Source organism: Camelus dromedarius, chromosome 12 (genome assembly GCF_036321535.1).
Source record: "Camelus dromedarius isolate mCamDro1 chromosome 12, mCamDro1.pat, whole genome shotgun sequence".
Lineage (NCBI taxonomy): Eukaryota > Metazoa > Chordata > Mammalia > Artiodactyla > Camelidae > Camelus > Camelus dromedarius.
This window is the reverse complement of record NC_087447.1, coordinates 49,084,671-49,104,251: the sequence shown is the minus strand read 5'-3', so window position 1 is coordinate 49,104,251 and position 19,581 is coordinate 49,084,671. Positions and strand designations below refer to the sequence as shown.

General features: G+C 41.1%; 1 protein-coding gene across 10 annotated transcripts in view; it reads left to right on the top strand.

Annotated features, from left to right (window-relative positions):
* The window catches only part of XRRA1 (X-ray radiation resistance associated 1), an 86,223-nt gene that overhangs the window by 19,002 nt on the left and 47,640 nt on the right, over nt 1-19,581 (top strand). For all 10 annotated transcript variants that reach the window (XM_064492702.1, XM_031460331.2, XM_064492703.1 and 7 more), the window contains one exon: nt 4,676-4,809. In XM_064492702.1, coding sequence (XP_064348772.1) covers nt 4,676-4,809 — 134 coding nt within the window. Of the gene's footprint in view, nt 1-4,675; nt 4,810-19,581 lie in introns of those variants that run through there.

Genomic DNA, 19,581 nt, shown 5'->3' with positions numbered 1-19,581 from the left:
AGACCCTTGCTTCCAGGTGTTCCTCTGGGGAGGGAAGTGGGGTTGGTGGTGGTGGCAAATAGATGAGAATATATTTTATCTCTAGCCATGGTGCATGGTTCTGGAAAATAAATGCCAAAGGTCATCTCCAAAGAAGTCTGTGCAGAAAAGTGGGTTTAAACAGAGTATTATAGGAGAGAGAGTTTGAGGGGAGATCTGGCTCCAGTGCGGGTTAAGGAGTCATGGACGTTAAATGCTAGGAACAGCAGATTGGACCAGCTCAACTAGAGGTGTTATGGACTGATTCCGGAGACCCATCCTCGTCTGAGTGAGCCCGATTGGTTCTAATGAGCTAGGATAAGGCTGTAGGCCATAGGCCCAGAGATGAATGTAAAATAAAGTAGGGCTTCTATGAGTTCTAGAGCAGACTCTTGACATTTGTACATCCATAGCTGTTTTCCAAACCCCAGATTCAAAAATACAAAAAAAAAAAAAAAAAAGTTTGCATTCTTGGCTTTCTCCTTCATTGAATTTCCTGTAGTCATGCATTTTTGATACATTTTCTCATACTTCAAATTAATCACCTCTTCAACATCCATGAAAACTTTAAGGTGATTTTTCACAAAGAAACAAAGCTTTTGTCACCACCTGAGAGTCACTGCATACATGGAGAGTAGAGAACAGCACAGCTGAGCAAGGCGTGGGGCTGGGCATCTGGCCAGGCTCACTAAGTAATGGGCTCTTTGCCACATTGTTGGCCTCATAGAAAAGTTTCAGACTCACACCTCAGCAAAGTTTCTGCATGTCATGAGCCTTGGGGTTTACCCCAAAGAGCTGGTAACTTACATAATTTAATCTGCAAACATCAGGGGTCAGACATTCTTCATAAAAACCTCATTTAACTTGGTCTGGCCAGAGACAGAGAGAGGGAGAGAGAGGGAGACCTTCCACAAGAGTGAGTTTTTAAGAGTTAATTTTATTTGTATAAATACAAATAAGTTTTAAGAAGTTTTGACCACTTGGGATGGCAGTCTTCCTAAAATGGATTATATGTCTTTGCATTTTTAAAGCATGCTATACTGAATTTAATGGTATTTTCTCTCCGTGGTTTCTGGTCATATTGAGGATAACAGTGAGTTGAGACAGTGGTGGGTCTCATACTTACTGGACTTTCAAGAGCTTTGCTTCCTCAATAAAACAGACAGAGCAAGAGTAAATTTACAACTGAAGCAATTTTGTGCTAAGTTAAAAAGCATTTTATACTAGAGTTTATTATAGACGGTGGGGAACAAGTTCCAGATGCTCTAGAGATACAGAGAGCCATTTCCCTCACCTACAGGCCTGGGAGCATTGTCTTACAAACTTTCATTAATTTGTTATTTTGCTTTTTTAAAAAATTGTTATTGAGCTCCTGTGTGTCGTGCATTGTGCCAGGCAACTTATCTTCCTTCCCCTCTACCATTTCAAACCCCTACTTCACGTGCCTGTAGGCAGTGGGGAGGGGACATACCTACAGGCTCTGACCCCCAGCTGACTAGCTTGGATCATGATTGACTTTTTGGAGGCCCTACTTGATTGTTTGATAGCAACTGATGAAGTTTATTTATTCAGCAGACTAGCTTTACCCAAGGGAAATTATTTACATAAAAGAGTAAGCCAAAGTCAAGATGCAGACTATAAATGAGAATAGGAAATCTTTTGGCCAATCATTTGTTTTCATCTCTATGGTTTGTGGAGGCTCTTTAAGAAAAAGGATAAACCTGTCAAATGTCCTGAGTTTACAGCTCACAGCAATGAATACTTTGATGTGTAATAAAACTTGATGTGACTCAGCAGATGCAGCATCCAAGTTAGGAATCTTCTGTCCCTTTTTGCCAGAAGGGCTGTCACCTCAAGTGGAACTCTTCAGGAGTCAGTTTAGAAAAACAGCTTTGTCATGATTTGATTCTCTACATACAGGTCTGAAAAAGAGTCAGCTGGAGCCCTGCCCTTCCCTGAAAGTCAGGAGACCTTGCTTCTAGTCTTGATCTGCCACTACTTTGCCTTACCTTCTGGGCCAAGTAACTTACTCTCTCTGGAACTTAAGTTTCCTCTCTGTAAGTCCTGGGCCAGCTATGAAATTCTGTGACCTGTGGTTCTAAGATTGTTCATTTCTTTGAGCTGCCCTTGATTCCACAGAAAGCAAATTTGGACCCAACATTAAATAGCCTAATGCAGCTAGAGCAAGGGTCGGCAAACTTTTTCTGGTAAGAAGCCAGACAGTAAATATTTTAGGCTTTGCAGTCCATGTGGTCATAACTAGTCATAACTGTCGTAACTAGTCAACTCTGCTGTTGCAGAAGGAAAGCAGCTGTAGACAGTATGTAAACAAATGGGCAAGGCTGTGTTCCCAGAGAGCTTTATGATGCTGAAATTGAATTTTACATAATTTTCATACTATATTATTCTTCCTGGTTTTTTTTCCCCCAGCCATTGGAAAATGTAAAAACCATTCTTAGCTCATAGGCCGTACAAAACAGACAGCTGGCTGGATTTGGCTTACAGATCTTTGATTGCCAGTTTCTGAGTGAGAACACTGATGAAACAGCTCAGTATGGTTGGGATGAGTGACACACAGTTGAGTGTGGGGATAAATGAGCCCAGAGGGGTAACAGAAGAGAGAACATAGAGAGCATTGGAAGCCTTGCTAAGGACTTTGAACCTTATCTTACGGATAAAAGGGATTCATTGAAGGATTTGTAGCTGAGGAGTAATAGGGTCAGAACTGTATTTTAGAAAAACCAGTATGGCTACTATATGAAGAGTGGATTGTAAGGAACAAGTATGAGAGATACTAAGGAGGTAGAATTAATAGGTTTTGTTGACTACCTACATATGGGTATGAATTATCCCCATCTTTGTCTGTGTTTATCCAAGCTAGCTTTCCGGGTCTTCCTTCTTGAAGCGTTCTCTCTTTGCCCCTGCCAAGTGGGCTCTCCCCTTTGTGTGAATACTCAGAACTTTAAGAGGTTTGAGAATTTGCTGATGGCAGCACGAACTCCTTTGGTGCCGGGCATCTTCTGTGGCCTGTACAGTCTTATCAAGCCCTCTCTAGACCATGGACTCTAGTCATACCTACACCATTTGCAGTTCTCAGATAAGCAAAGCTGACTCCTGCCTCCTGGCTTCTATGCATGCCACTTACTGGGCTGTATGTCTTTTGCCCTTAACAATTTTGTGAATACTGACTAGTCTCTGAGGACAGCTTCAGCGTCATCTGCTTTATGAAGCCTGTCTGGACCTCTGGTAGAGCTCAAACATCTATCCCAACATCATTTCTTCTTAACAGACTTATAAATGTGTCTAGCTGCCCAACTAGGCTGTGAGCTCACCCAGGGCATGGACTGGTTCAAAGTAAGCCTTCAGTATAGATGCCTTGAAGAAGGGATGGTAATGACCATGACAGCCAACAGTAAGCATTTACTGTATACCAGGCCCCATGCTAAAGACTTTATCTACATAATTCCTCATAAAAATCCATTATTATTTCCACTTTGTAGGTAAGGAAGCTCAGGTTAAGTAATTTGCCCAAGGTCACACAACTAACCAGGACTTAAACCCAGGTCTACAGAGCCCATCAAATAAGTACTACAGTGGAGTCAGACCTCCTTTGGCAGTGACTTGCAGTCAGTTGTGTATATGCGTGAATGACCATGTGACATTGGAGTGGCTGACTGAAAACCTTACCCATGCACCAACTGGATAAGATGCTGAAACTGGCCCCATTCAATAGGCATCAATGGGTGTGTGGGGCTGGAGCGGGAGGGAAAGGAGCGGACTTGTACATAAGAACTAAAATGAGTGTCCAGAGAGGCTCTTGTAGAAGAGAGAGAACAAAGACTGGGATGATATCATTCATCACAATTACCTTTGTCTTTGCGGAGAGAAACTGTTTCCTGACTGACCCCCTGGCCCCAGTCAACTATCTCGTGCATCTAGGTGGCCAGTTAGAAGGTGCTTTATGATGAGGTGACAGTTTGGATCATTGTCCTCTATTAAGCCAGTTCATTTCAGCTGATTTTTTAATGTGCATTTACTATGTGCCAGGTCCTATGCTAGGTTATAAGGATACAGCAATACAGTGCCAAGGCCTTTCAACTCAGAGAGTTTATAGTCTAGTGTACCACTGTGTGCCAGACTGCTGGGCACATCCGTGTACCAGTATTAGACTCAGTTATCACAGATACCTGGTCAACCATGAAAAACACTCTCAGAGCAGTCTAGATAAAGTCAGAGGAGGGGTGAGTCCAAGTGGTTGGAGAATTAAGAAAAGTTTTATAAGGAGACAGCTTTTGAGCCAGCCTTTTCAGGCTTAGATTCAGATACATGGAGAAAGGGCTTTCCTGGTTGAGTGAAAAGCTCAAGTAAAGATTTCTAGGTCGGGGGAGGAAAGGAATGGGGAGGAGTCACTTTGGCCAACACCACAGGATAAACAAAGGCTTGCAGTGTGGGAGCTAAGGCTGACAAATAGGTTGGGAACTGACTCTAGTAGACCTTGAATGTTAACCCACAGAGTCAAGAGGGTTTTAGCCTGTGGGTGATGGGCCCTCTGGAAGGTTAAAAAAAAAAAAAAAAGGGACCAGCTCCCGCCTCATGTATGAGCATCATTGTTACGAGTAGTGCTTCTTTTTCCCCGTCTCTTATCCTTGCACCACAGTTCCTGGACCTTTCCTTCAACAGCCTGACTGCGGAGGCCATCTGTGATCTGGGGATTCTGCCACACCTCCGTGTCCTGCTCCTCACAGGCAATGGACTCACCTCCCTGCCGCCCAGTTTGGCTGTCACAGAGCAGTAAGTTCTACATCCCAGAGTCTGTCCCATGTGTTCCCTTGTGAGCCTCTATCTGGGTACAAGTCTCCAAGGAAATCATCTAGAGCAGCTGGAAAGGGCGGTAAGGGCAGGCTGTGAGTGCTCAAAGCAGGGAGAATGCCACCTACTGAAGCTTCCAGAAAAAGCTTCCATGGGAACCGGGCCACAAAGATTGGGGAGGCCTCAGCTGGGTGTTTCACAGTCCCCTGTGCTGTTTATTAGGGGAGATACTGGTGTCTGACAAGTCACTTTCCCTTCCTCTGATCAGTCATTGTAGGCTATGGCTGTTGCTCTTGCCAGACTGTTCCCCCTTCCTGAACCCTCTAAATAAGCTTGACGTAGTCCCATTTTGCACGTTTGCTGAGGCCATACCTTCTGGCTAGAATGTACTGGTCTTTCCTCTCTTAGTAACGATAACATGTATGTAGTGCTCACTATGTGTCAGACACTGTCCTCAGCATTTAACATACATTAATTTATTTATTCCTCACAACAGCCCTATGAAGTAGGTGTCCTATTGTTATCCTCATTTTATAGATGAGGAAATTGAGGCACAGGTAGGTTAAATAACTCATCCAGAGTTACAACGCTTGTAAGTGGGAGAGCCAGGATTTGAACCAAGTCCAACTGACTCCAGAGACCATGCTTATGGCCATTACATTCTCTTATGTAGATTCTGTGTGTATTCCAAGGGCTAGCTCAGACCCTTCTCCTTTCTTTAACAGATGTCTTCCCATCTTAACCATTTTTTTTTATTCAGTATTTTTTCAATTTTTTTTTCACTTTTTTCTTTTTTGATTTTATTTTTTTTAACATTTTTTATGGATTTATAATCATTTTACAATGTGTCAAATTCCAGTGTACAGCACAATTTTTCAGTTGTACATGAACATACATATATTCATTGTCACATTTTTTTCTCTGTGAGCTACCATAAGATCTTGTATACTGTGCTATACAGTATAATCTTGTTTATCTATTCTACACTTTTGAAATCCCAGTCTGTCTCTTCCCACCTCCCGCCCCCTTGGCCACCACAAGTTTGTATTCTATGTCTGTGAGTATTTCTGTTTTGTATTTATGCTTTGTTTGTTTGTTTTAGATTCCATATATGAGCAATCCCATATGGTATTTTTCTTTCTCTTTCTGGCTTACTTCATTTAGAATGACATCCTCCGGAGCATTCATGTTGCTGCAAATGACGTTATGTTGTCAGTTTTTATGGCTGAGTAGTATTCCATTGTATAAATGTACCACATCTCCTTTGTCCAGTCATCTGTTGATGGACATTTAGGCTGTTTCCATGTCTTGGCTATTGTAAGTAATGCTACTATGAACATTGGGGTGCAGGTGTCATCCTGAAGTAGGGTTCCTTCTGGATATATGCCCAGGAGCAGGATTCCTGGGTCATATGGTAAGTCTATTCCTAGTCTTTTGAGGAATCTCCATACTGTTTTCCACAGTGGCTGCACCAGACTGCATTCCCACCAGCAGTGAAGGAGGGTTCCCTTTTCTCCACAGCCTCTCCAGCATTTGTCATTTGTGGACTTTTGAGTGATGGCCATTCTGACTGGTGTGAGGTGATACCTCATTGTAGTTTTGATTTGCATTTCTCTGATAATTAGTAACATTGAGCACTTTCTCATGTGCCTATTGATCATTTGTATTTCTTCCTTGGAGAATTGCTTGTTTAGGTCTTCTGCCCATTTTTGGATTGGGTTGTTTTTTTCTTGTTAAGTCGTGTGAGCTGCTTATATATTCTGGAGATCAAGCCTTTGTTGGTTTCATTTGCAAAAATTTTCTCCCATTCCGTAGGTTGTCTTTTTGTTTTACTTATGGTTTCCTTTGCTGTGCAGAAGCTTGTAAGTTTAATTAGGTCCCATTTGTTTATTCTTGCTTTTATTTCTATTGCTTGAGTAGACTGTTCTAGGAGAACATTTTTGAGATGTATGTCAGATAATGTTTTGCCTATATTTTCCTCTAGGAGGTTTGTTGTATCTTGTCTTATGTTTAAGTCTTTGATCCATTTTGAGTTTATTTTTGTGTATGGTGTAAGGGAGTGTTCTAGCTTCATTGCTTTACATGCTGCTGTCCACTTTTCCCAACACCACGTGCTGAAGAGACTGTCTCTATTCCATTGTATATTCTTGCCTCCTTTGTTGAAGATTAGTTGGCCAAATTTTGTGGGTTCATTTCTGGGCTCTCTATTCTGTTCCATTGGTCTGTATGTCTGTTTTTGTACCAATACCATGCTGTCTTGTTGACTGTAGCTGTATAGTATTGTCTGAAGTCTGGGAGAGTTATTCCTCCAGGCTCTTTCTTTCTCTTCAGTAATGCTTTGGCAATTCTGGGTCTTTGATGGTTCCATATGAATGTTATTATGATTTGTTCTAGTTCTGTACAATATGTCCTGGGTAATTTGATAGGGATTACATTAAATCTGTAGATTGCCTTGGGCAGTGTGACCATTGTAACAATATTAATTCTTCCAATCCAAGAGCATGGGATATCTTTCCATTTTTTAAAGTCTTCTTTAATTTCCTTCATCAATGGTTTATAGTTTTCTGTGTGTAATAATTTCACCTCCTTGGTTAGATTTATTCCTAGGTATTTTATTACTTTGGGTGCTATTTTAAAGGGGATTGTTTCTTTACTTTCTTTTTCTGTTGATTCATCATTAGTGTAAAGAAATGCAACTGATTTTTGAACATTAATCTTGTAACCTGCTACCTTGCTGAATTCTTCGATTATTTCTAGTAGTTTTTGTGTGGACCTTTTAGGGTTTTCTATATAGTAACATGTTGTCAGCATATAGTGACACTTTTACCTCTTCTTTTCCAATTTGGATCCCTTTTATTTCTCTCTCTTGTCTGATTGCTGTGGCTAGGACTTCCAAGACTATGTTGAATAAGAGTGGTGAGAGTGGGCATCCTTGTCTTGTCCCATATTTTAGTGGGAAGCTTTTGAGTTTTTCACCATTGAGTACTATGCTGGCTGTAGGTTTGTCATATATAGCTTTTATTATGTTGAGATATGTTCCCTCTATACCCACTTTGGTGAAAGTTTTTATCATAAATGGGTGTTGAATTTTATCAAATGCTTTTTCTGCATCTATTGAGATGATCATGTGGTTTTTGTCCTTTCTCTTGTTGATGTAATGTATTACATTGATTGATTTGCATATGTTGAACCACCCTTGTGTCCCTGGGATGAACCCCACTTGGTCATGATGTATAATCTTTTTTATGTGTTGTTGGATTCTCTTTGCTAATATTTTGGTGAGGATTTTGGCGTCTGTGTTCATCAGTGATATTGGCCTATAATTCTCTTTTTTTGTAGTGTCTTTGCCTGGTTTTGGTATCAGGGTGATGGTGGCTTCATAGAATGAGTTTGGGAGTATTCCCTCCTTTTCAGTCTTCTGGAAGAGTTTGAGAAGGACTAGTATGAGTTCTTCTTCGTATGTTTGGTAGAATTCCCTGGTGAAGCCATCCGGTCCTGGACTTTTATTTGTAGGGAGTTTTTTTTATTGCTATTTCAATTTCATTTCTAGTGATCGGTTTGTTCAAGTGGTCAGTTTCTTCTTGATTCAGTCTTGGTGGACAGTATGTTCCCAGAAGCTTGTCCATCTCCTCTAGGTTATCCAGTTTGGTTCCATATAGTTTTTCATAATATTCTTGTATGATATTCTGTATTTCTATTTTATTTGTTGTAATTTCTCCATTTTCCTTTCTTATTTTGCTAATTTGTGCTCTCTTTTTTCTTCTTTGTGAGTTTGGCCAGAGGTTTGTCGATTTTACTTACTTTTTCAAAAAAACAGCTTTTGGTTTGATTGATTTTTTCTATGGTTTTTTTTTAATCTCTATTTTATTTATTTCATCCCTAATCTTTATAATTTCCTTCCTTCTGCCTTTTGGGGTTTTTTGTTCTTTTTCTAGTTCTCTCAGCTGGTGGGTTAAATTGTTTATTTGAGATTGTTCTTTTTTGAGGAGGGCTTGTATCGGTATAAACTTCCCTCTTAGCACTGCCTTTGCTGTGTCCCATAAATTTTGTGTGGTTGTGCTTTCATTTTCATTTGTCTCAAGGTATTTTTTAATTTCAGCTTTGATTTCCTTGTTGACCCATTGGTTTTTTAATAGCATATTGTTTAATCTCCATGCTTTCCTTTTTTTCTCCTTTGTTTCTCTGCTGTTGATTTCTAGTTTCATGGCATTGTGGTCAGTAAAAATGCTTGAGATAATTTCTATCTTCTTAAAATTGTTGAGGTTTCTTTTGTGCCCAAGTACATGATCAATCCTGGAAAATGTTCCATGTGCACCTGAAAAGAATGTATATCCTATTTTTGGGGGGTGTAATGCTCTGAAAATACCCACCAAATCTATTTTTTCTATTGTATTATTTAATTTCTCTGTTGCCTTGTTTATTTTCTGTCTGGAAGATCTGTCTAGTGATGTTAATGCTGTGTTAAAATCTCCAGCTATGATTGTATTCCCATCAACATCCCCCTTTATTTCTGTTAGTAATTGTTTTATGTACTTAGGTGCTCCTATATTGGGTGCATATATATGAATGAGTATCATCATCTTGTATCACTCGTTTAATCATTATAAAATGTCCTTTTTTTATCTTTCTTTATGGTCTTTGTTTTAAAGTCTGTTTTAAAATAGACTGCAACACCTGCTTTTTTGGCTTTTCCATTTGCATGGAATATCCTTTTCCATCCTTTCACTCTCAGTCTATATATGTCCTTCTCCCTAAAGTGGGTCTCTTGTATGCAGCATATTGAAGGTTCTTGCTTTATTTTTCAGTCTGCCACTCTATGTCTTTTGACTGGAGCATTTAGTCCATTAACATTTACAGTAGTTAATGATAGATGTGTGTTTATTGCCATTTTGAACTTACCTTTGCAGTTGATTTGGTATTTCCTCTTTGTTCCTTTCTTCTTCCTTTTGTGGTTTGGTAATTTTCCTTTGTACTGTCATGGATTTTATTTAGTTTTTGTGACTCCCTTGTAAGTTTTTGGCTTGTGGTTACCCTTTTTTGTAAGTCTATTAGCCCATTACTATAACTGCTTTTATTAAACTGATAGTAACATGATCTCAAACCCATCCTACTGAGAACAAAAAATTTAAAAAAGAAAGAAAAAAATATTCTATATTTTCCTGCCTCCTTCTCCCACTCTCAATGATTTTTATGGCTTCCTTTAGAATTTCGTGTTTATTTTATTTGTAATTCATGAGTTATTACCTTTCCAGTTGTGAGTTTCTCATTTCTGTAGCATCCTGCTGCTTTTCTATTTAGAGTAGAACTTTCAGTATTTCTTTTAGCATGGGTTTAGTGTTGCTAAACTCTTGTAGCTTTTTCTTGTCTGTGAAATTCTTTATGTCTCCTTCTATCCTAAAGGATAGCCTTGCTGGATAAAGTATCCTAGGCTGCATCTTTTTTTCATTCAGGACTTTGAATATATCTTGCCGCTCCCTTCTGGCCTGTAGTGTTTGTGTAGAGAAATCAGCTGAGAGTCTTATGGGGGTTCCCTTGTAACTCACTCTTTGCTTTTCTCTTGCTGCCTTTAGGATCATTTCTTTATCCTTGACTCTGGCCATCTTGATTATGATATGTCTTGGTGTGGGTCTATTCGGGTTCTTCCTGTTTGGGACCCTCTGAGCTACCTGTACTTTGATATCTGATTCCTTCTTTAAGTTTAGGAAGTTTTCAGTCATGATTTCTTCAAAAACCTTTTCAATCCCCTTTGATCTTTCTTCCCCTTCTGGGACCCCTATTATGTGAAGATTGGCATGCTTTATATTATCCCATAGGTCCCTTATGCTATATTCATTTGTTTTTATTTGTTTATCTTGTAGCTGTTCTGATTGGGTGCTTTCAGTTTTCCTGTCTTCTAGGCACTAATTTGTTCCTCTGCATTATCTAGTCTGCTTTGCACAGCCTTTAGATCTGTTCTCATCTCAGCAATGAGTTTACCAATTCTACTTGGCTCTTCTTTATAGCTTCAGTTTCATTTTTGACATATTTTATATCTCTAAACACAATCTCTTTTAGTTCCTTCAGTACTTTGATCACTCCTTTTTTGAAATCTTGATCTAGTAGGCGATCAATGTCTATTTCATTGATCGTTCTTTCAGGGGATTTCTCTTGTTCTTTTAATTGGGAATGGTTTCTCTGCTTCTTCATCTTGCTCATACCTCTCTGGCACTGTGGTTTATGGAGTATCAGTTATCTATTGTGGTCCTTAAGGAGTTTATCTATCTAATGCCTATGTAGGAATAAAACTTAGGGGGGAAAAAAGGGAGAGAGAAAGAATTTTAAAAGAAGGGAGAAAAAAAGGTTTGAAAACAGTGTATAATGAGTAATAGAAGAGCAAGTTGAAGCAGAATAGCAATCGAGTTGAGACGTCCTTTAAAAACCTTTAAAAAAGGAGAAAAGAGGAAAAGATGTATTTGAAACCTGTGTATAATCAATAACAGGACATTAAAACCAAGAGAAATAAAAATGAAATGATGTGGATTTTTAAAAACAATAATAAAATATTTTTTTTTAATTTAAAAGGAATTAAAACTGGGGGTATATATAGTTGTTTAAGAAGTAAAAATTAAAAGGGTAATAGAAAATAGAACAGGTAAAAACAGATTTAAAAAAAAAAAAGGGGTGGTGTCAGTGTTCTCCTGGAGACTGTGTGCTTTTAATGCGAAGTCTTTCTGTCTACGTCCTGTTTTGGGAGCTCAGCTTGCTGTTTCCAGAGGGCCCTCCATTGGCGCCCTTGTCTGTGCTGCTCCCAGTGCCTGTCGGCAAGCAGATCGCGCCTCCTCCCAACACTGGGTCAGGTGCAGCTCTCCTTTGCTGTGGGCGGGCGGGTCACTGCCCCTCCCGATGCCGCAGTCAGATGTTGCAGTCTGGCCAGGTAGGAGGGCAGATCGCATCCCCTCCCAGCACTGCGGTCAGGGGCCACGTTCCTGCCCGAAAGGTGGGGGGCCGCCTGCCCTCTCCTGGCGCCAGTTGCTCCGCTGCTCTGTGCCACTGCGCGCTCCGCCTTGGGTCGGCGCTCCGCAGGCGTGCTCGGGGGAAGACTGAGGAACAGCCCTGTCCCTGCTCCAGGCCAAAACCCAACGCCTTGTTTGTCTTGGCGGAGCAAGTTCTCTGAGGGACCAGGACGGAAGGATCCTATCTGCCTCAGGCTGTAGACAAGTCTCTGTCTGGCCCTTGAGGCTGCTAAGTCCTTAGGTGCGGATTCAGGTTTTGCCTCTGCCCCCGCCTGGGTGCTAAGCGCCGGAGGATATGGCGGCTGTGCCTGAGCCCTACCTCTCTTCACCCAAAAACTTTCCGTGGGTTTTCAGAGATGGGGGTATGCACCCTTCCCACCAGGGCACATCAGCCATGTTGTTTTATGGATTGCCCAGGTTGTTCTGCCCTGTGCACCCACAGCCACAGCACGCAGCCCCCTATAGTTCCCTGGAGCTGCCTCAGTGCAGCCGTCCCTGTCCTCCGCCCAGCTCGGGCAGCCTGGCCCTGCCCCCAGCTGCCTGGCCACGTCTCTGGCTGGGTGTCGGGGGGACCCTCTGTGCCCGTTTAACTTAGTTCTGTCAGTCAAGGGCTGCTCTGTACAGATCTGAGCCTCGGAGGCTCCCCCACCGTCCTGCTGGCCTCTCAGTTGGAGAGGGGAGACCCAGTGAATGAGCACTAGTCCTCCTTTGCCACTTCCTCCCCGCAGGACCGGTCCCACACTGTTTTGCCTTTTCTTCTTTCTTTTTTCCTTTTCTCCTACCAGATTTTTGGCGTCTCTATCTTTTGAAGAGGATGATGTTCTGTCGGAGTTCCTCAGGTGCTCTGGTTGGCTGAGTGGGTCTGTGGATGTGAGTCTTGGTGTATTTGTGGGAGAGGGTGAGCTACGAGCATCCTTCTACTCTGCTATCTTGGCCTCCTCCCTTCCCCATCTTAACCGTTTTTAAGTGTTCAGTTCAGTGGCATTAAGCACATTCACATTGTTGTGCAGCCATCACCACTATCCCTCTCCAGAACTCCTTTCATCTTGCAGAAATTCCATTAACTTAGACTAATGGACCTGACACTTCTGTGAGGAACGCCAGATAATTCCCTGGATTCCAAACATATTCCTTTTTTGTTCTTAAGGTATAGCAGCGATCATATCTACTTTTGATAATCAATATTAACTACCTAGCCAATGTAGTAAACATTTTCCTGCCTATTGGTTCAGTGGACTGTGGAACCCAAGTAGCCAGTAATAACTTCCAGTTAAGTACAACTATTGTTGTGTCCTCTGTAAAAGTATTCCTTTCCAGGAAACTAAGACCTCTAACTCAGCTCAGCTCAAAAGTTGCAAGAATGAGAAACAAAAAAGCTGCAAATGGATTGTTGGGTATAATTGTAAGAGGAGCTGCTTTCATTTTCATTCATTAATTCCTAGGACCTTGTGTTCTGGTTGTGAGAAAAACAGCATCAGTATCGGTTGCTGGTTTATTTCACACTCCATCCTGTAAATCAGCACCCCATCATCACAATGGGTAGTTGCCTAGCTAGTGCAATAAATAAGTCATCAAAAGGCTATTTTATCATTCTAGTAGGTCATCTACTTACGAGTGATGGAGTCCATGGTAAAAAAGTGAACTCCATGTCTGTGAGCCCATTATTGTACTTCTTTGACATGAAATATGTTCCATGGTTAGAAGCAATGTTATGTGCACTACCAGAATAATGAATAAGACATTCTGTAAGTCCGCAGATGGTGATGCTGTCAGGATGTTGTGGTCAGGGAGTGAAAATCTATGTCTCAAATGCACATTTATTTCTGTAGGGGAGAAAGTCACTGCTCCTTTTATGAAGGAAGGTGTCCACTGTTGTCATCCTCCTACTGCATGGCTGGCTAATCCTCCCAGAAATGGTACCATGTTAGGAACTCGGCATTACCCTTTGCTATTGGCAGGTTGGGTGCTTGACAGGGGTGGTAGCCAGATCTGCTTTGGTACAGGGAAGTGTGTAGCTTTCTTCCCTGCCTTGGGCCATTTTACAAGCACCAGGGTATCCAACTGACATTGATGGAATGGGTCATCTTGTCCACCTGATCACTGAGAGTCTTCGCCACAGTGGATAGTCTTTGGGAGCATTCATGTGGGACACAAATACTCCTCACACTCCCTATCCATTCTGAGAGGTCCTTTTACGTAATTTCCCCTCAGACCTCCCTGACAGCAGTTTTACACCCCTTGTTTTTCCCCCAAACTTTGACTGTTCAGGTAAACCACTGCCCATGAATCAGCATAGACTTGTACTTCTGGCTGTCTCACCAACCAAGCAAAATGGTCAATCAGGTATATTGCTCTAAGTTTTACTTATTGGGAGGATTTCTCCTCCCCTGTCTTTCAGAGCCATCTTTGTATGGAGTTATAGTACTGGAACAATCTGGTTTGGATTAGTATCAGCATGTCATGCAAAATCATTTGTAAACCCAGCTGCAGATTTTTGTCCTACAACCACTGGTCATAGGACCTTAGTTGTGGATTGACGGAGAAGCAACAGTACAGCAGGTATAGACATTATAGAAATCTAAGCAATATTCATTCATGCAACTTTTCCAGACTTGCTTGTGCCTGATCTCCAGTGTTGCTTTCGCTTAATGAGGGAGTTCTGCACATTCAGTTCATGATGAACAGCTCAGGAGACATGGTCACCTTAGTGTCTCATGGTCAGGTATTCAGTCTCTACCAACATATAGGAGTAAGCCAGGAACTGTTTTTCAAAAGGAAAATAGTTACCTGCAGAGTAGAGCACAACTTTGCTCAAAAATCATTCTGTAATTGGTGACTAAAAGAGGCTCTATTCGTAGAGTGGGTGACCATTCATTTACCATCCAAACAAGGACATAGTTGAGAGGGGAAAGTTGAGAGGGAAATCTCCGCTATTAATTATTTTGGGATAACAGGTGAAAACTCAGACTGTCCTTGAAAGTCAAAATGTATGGTAACCCTGCCTATACAGCCATAGACATTTAGGGCACATTTGGATCTGCTGAGTCATAATACCCAATGCCCTTGGCCAGTGACATAATGCTTAAATAACAACTTGCAGGGCGGTTGGATCTGTCACAGAGCCTTGTCTTGCTTTGGATCCCACACAGAACTGGCAGCCACAGTATATGGACCAGAGACTCAGTAAGTGCATCAGAACAACACAGATGTTCTATGCTATCTGTCCAAATTCAAAAAGGCCAACAAAGCTTTGTGCCTTTTTCTTAGTAGCAGGTGGTGCAAGGTGTCTTTCACATTAGAGGGTATCCCAACATGCTCCAGATATGTGAACATCAAGAAATTTAATCAAGGTGGCAGTTCCTTGAATCTTTGTGAGGTGTTTAACTCCATCCTGTGGCACATTCTATACTGAGGCATCTGAGGTATTTCCAATTCCCTGCCCATCAGCTGTTATCAACATGATGTGGAATACCAAAATAATTAAGATCCCTGTGGAATAGATTATGATAGGGCTAAAGAGTTGATGTGGCCCCCAGAGAAGAGAACAAAGGTATACTGCTGTCCCTGTCAGGTGAAAGCAGACTGCTCTGGTAGTTCTCGTTCATTGATAAAAAAGAAAGAAACATTTGACAGGTCCTCAGCAATATCATAAGTGCTAGGGACTGTGTTGATGTGCTGCAGTAAGAGGAGTCCACATATGGAACAGCAGCTGAAATTGGAGTCACCACTTGAATAAGCTTGCAGTAATCTCCAGTCACTCTTCAAGACCCGTTTTCTGCATAAGCCAAATAAACAAGTTAAACAGGGATGTCATAGGACTCATTATCCTTCCACCTTTCTAGTTTTTAGTGTTGGCAGTAATCTCCACAGTTACCTCAGGGATGCAGAATTATTTTTGGTTTACTGTTTTGGAAGCAGAATTCCTAGGGTGTCAGTTTGGCCCCTCCTACTAGAATATCCCTCATTTGGTTGGTCAGTAAAGAAGTGTGGTTATTCTGTCAGTTGCTTAGTATATCTGTTCTACTTACAAGTTCAGGAACTGGAGAGAGAACCACAAAGTAGGTTTGTGACTTCACTGTCCATCCACAGGCTAAATTTTCCTTCTTCCATGGGACCTTCACAATCCCTCACTTTGAGTGGACCACCGTGGCTTTCATATTCCCAGACATTAGCACCAATTTGCAGGTGTTATGTGGTAATCCTTGAAAGCACTGTTCAGTGGAGCTTTCTGCAACACTGGAAATGTTCTATATCGCATTGTCTGCAATGGTAGCCACTAGTCATACTGAGCACTTGAAATGTAGTTAGTGTGACTGGAGAGCTGAATATTTAATTTTATTAAGTTTAATTAGTTTTTTTCTTTAAATGTAAATAGTCAGGAACTGAATGAGAGACCATGACTCTCCCTTTGGGCAACTCAAATCACTTTTTTTCTCACCAGATCTAGAGTTCTTTGGTTACATAGATCACCAGTAATTCCAAATCATCTTAATTCATTTATGGAAACTGAAATTCTTTGAAGCTAATATTTAATCCCTGCAAGGACCCCACTGTAGTTCACACTTCTCCCTAGGATTTAGTCCTTCAATGCCCTAACTTAAAGCAGGGGCATTTGATCAGGGTTCCCTTTCTGTGGCACAGCCTGGACTCCCAGTTTTTGGTCCCTGAACTGGTAAGTTTGTCAGAATCTCTGCTCAACTTCTCAGCCACTTTTGGAGTTGACAGCCTTAGGGGAAAAGTGGCCCCAAATATTACATGAATCCCTTTGGGTTTTCTTCTTCTTCCAAACCTTGGCCTCCCAATTTTTCACAACTTGTTAGTTCCCAGATGCCTTAAGGATTTTTTTAATATATATATTTTGTCTGGTTTTCTAGTTTATACTAAGGGGAAAGTTGGTGCACGTTATTTAGTCTGCAGTACCCATGAGCCTTTCCATTTATTTTGGCCAGGTGCCTAGGTGCCTGGTGTGGAACCATTTTAAACTAAACTAAACTAGCTGGATATTTTCTGGACCACTCTGATGATACAAATTTGGGCTAGAGTTTGCAAGAAGACCAGCCTGCCCTCTCCCTCCTTTTCTTTGTTCACTCCAAGGCAGTTTTCCCCTGGCTGAGGGGAATGGATTTAGTTCTGGTTCACTCTCTCCTGAGGGTACCTCTCTTTAGAATCCAAAATTCAGTTGGTGGGGGGGGATCTCCAATTACATGCCTCACCTTCTCTTTCAACAAGATCAGCAAATATCAGCAAAGGCACAAGTGGCTTCTTGTACTCAGGTTCTGTCTGGATTTTTAGATTTCAGCATGCTACTTCCTTACTATCTTCGTATCTCTTACATGTTTTTAAATGATAGATCTTTTTTCTTTTTATATTTTATTCATCATTCTAGTTGTTTTCAGTATTAAGTCTAATTTCATAAAGTAAGGCAATACTCCACCACTCTGCACTATTTCTTTATATATGAAAAAGGGAGAATAAATGTACCCCTGATTACATCAGAGTATCAACTGAAATAATTATGCTTTGAAAGTGATGAGGCTCCAGATAGGTATTATTGTCATTTTCTTCCCACTCATCTGTCCATACTCAGTGTGCTCTGTGGATTCCTCTTATTCTACCAGGCTCTTAAATCTTGGTCCCCTGTTGTCCACTCTCAACCCACTGTTTTTCTTAATCTTTAGAGTCTTTCTTAGTGGTCTCATCCCTTCCCAAGTCTTAGTATTTCTCTGCTTCACTTCTATCTCTTGAGCTATACACCCATATATCCTACTTATCCTACCGGACTCATCACACACATGCCCATGCCAACATCTCTTCTTGTGTCCCTGGCCTCAATGGTGGGCACTGCTTTTCATCCATTGTGCAGTTGTCCAGGCTAGAAACGTGTTCATCAGCCTGAATTCTTTCCGTCCTCACCCCACACATCCATTCAGTCGCCAGATTCTGAATTACACTTCCTAAACTTTCCTTAAACTTTCCCTTTTCTGTTAATCTTCCTGTTCGGTCTTAGTCTCCAGTTTCTCATCTCCCAATCCATCCTCCTTACCATCGGCCAGAGTGATGTGTCTAAAATGCACCTCTGATTCTATCACTGCCCTGCATAAAGTCCTTCAGTAGCTTCCCAGTGTTCCGAAGATAAACTCCATTAACATTGATCACAAGATTTTTCATGACTTGACTCTGCCTGGTTCTCCATCCTCCATTCTCTTAATTTTTTCCATTTCACAATATACCTTATTTATCCCGAACTGTCTGTATCTCCATTCCTGGGCAGATCACAGTATTATCTCTGGGTGAATTAGGGGAATCATATTTGACTTACTCCATCTTTAGACTGCTCTCTTACTTGTTTTGACTGATAGCTGATACTTTGCCCTTCGCATTAGGCCTATTCCCTTGCTCCCTTGTTCCAAGGGTCGGCTCTTTGGCTTGACCAGCACAGAACAGAGGGGGATTGTGACCCCCTTTTTTCTAATCATCATATTCCTAATAATGTGACTTAAAAGAGCACTAGTTTTTTAGAAGCCATATTGTAAGTTCTTTTTCACGCAAGCAAGCTGTTAAGCCTTGTCTCTCTCACCCTGTGTTTGCATGGTAGGTTTCCTGTATCTTATCACAGAAGCTGAACTGACATTTGAACGAACATTAGAGTTTGCTAAACTTCATCTTGTTTGCTGCAATCCTTGGTCCAGTCTGTTGAGCAATAATTTTAGCCTGATTCAAAATCTTACAACGTAAAGTAAATGAAATCCTCTTTCATCATACAGTTAGAGGGCGGAACTGACTAGGCCCAGAGATGCTTAACACCAACTAGGAGCAGCACCACCAGAACCAAAGCCCAGGGCTTCTGATCCTTATCCCCATGTTTTTTCTGATATGGCACAAGAATTCCCATTCCTGAATGGGAATCCAACCACTGGGGCATACTCCTACCTTCAAAAAAAATTCCATTAAAGCCATCAGATTTTAAATGATATCAATTCCTTTTTCCAAGAGAAGGTATAATAAAAAAAGTACTACTCTGAACAGCTGGAAACCTCGATTTCTCCATTACTGACAGACTCCAGCCACTTCAAAGAGCTGTTCTCCCAAAACTGCCATGGGTAGGGCTCAGTGGGAAAGTCTGATGCTTTCCTGTGAAGCTTTGCATCTTATCTTCCTCACCTCCCTCTTGTCTGCCCCCCTATTTTAAGACACCTGTTTTAGAGACAAAATGAAACTTCACTACATTATAATTAGAGTTGAACTTAAAAAAGGCAAAGTAGTTTAACTTGTCACAAGAGACAGGTTCTTTGTTACGGGGCTTAAGAGGAATTTTTTGAAGCCGTATTTCTTAGCTGTTTCATATTTCATTGGGGTAAAAGTAAAGATTGGCTAATTAATTATAAATCAACAGAGCTTCAGTACACCCTCCAGTAATTGCTTTCAGGTAGATTAAAAATTCATTATAAGAAAGTTGGTCCTTTCAGGAAGAGGAAGAGAGTCAGCTGTGACCTTGAAAAATACCATGGACTAAAGGCTTCTTTCCTTCTCTGTTGAGTGTCTCCGGTCTTTGGACTTCAAGCCTCTTTTCCCACACCTTGCCAGGGTTCTTTCTGAAACCATATGTGACCTGTGCCTTTTTTTAGTGAGAACTATCATGGTTATAGTCTACAGTCTACATGGTTATAACTACAGTCATAGTTATAGTCTAAATCATTATTAGAGTACCAAAAAAGGAGGAATTTACTATTAGAAAATTGGAACATCTAACAGCCATGCTTCA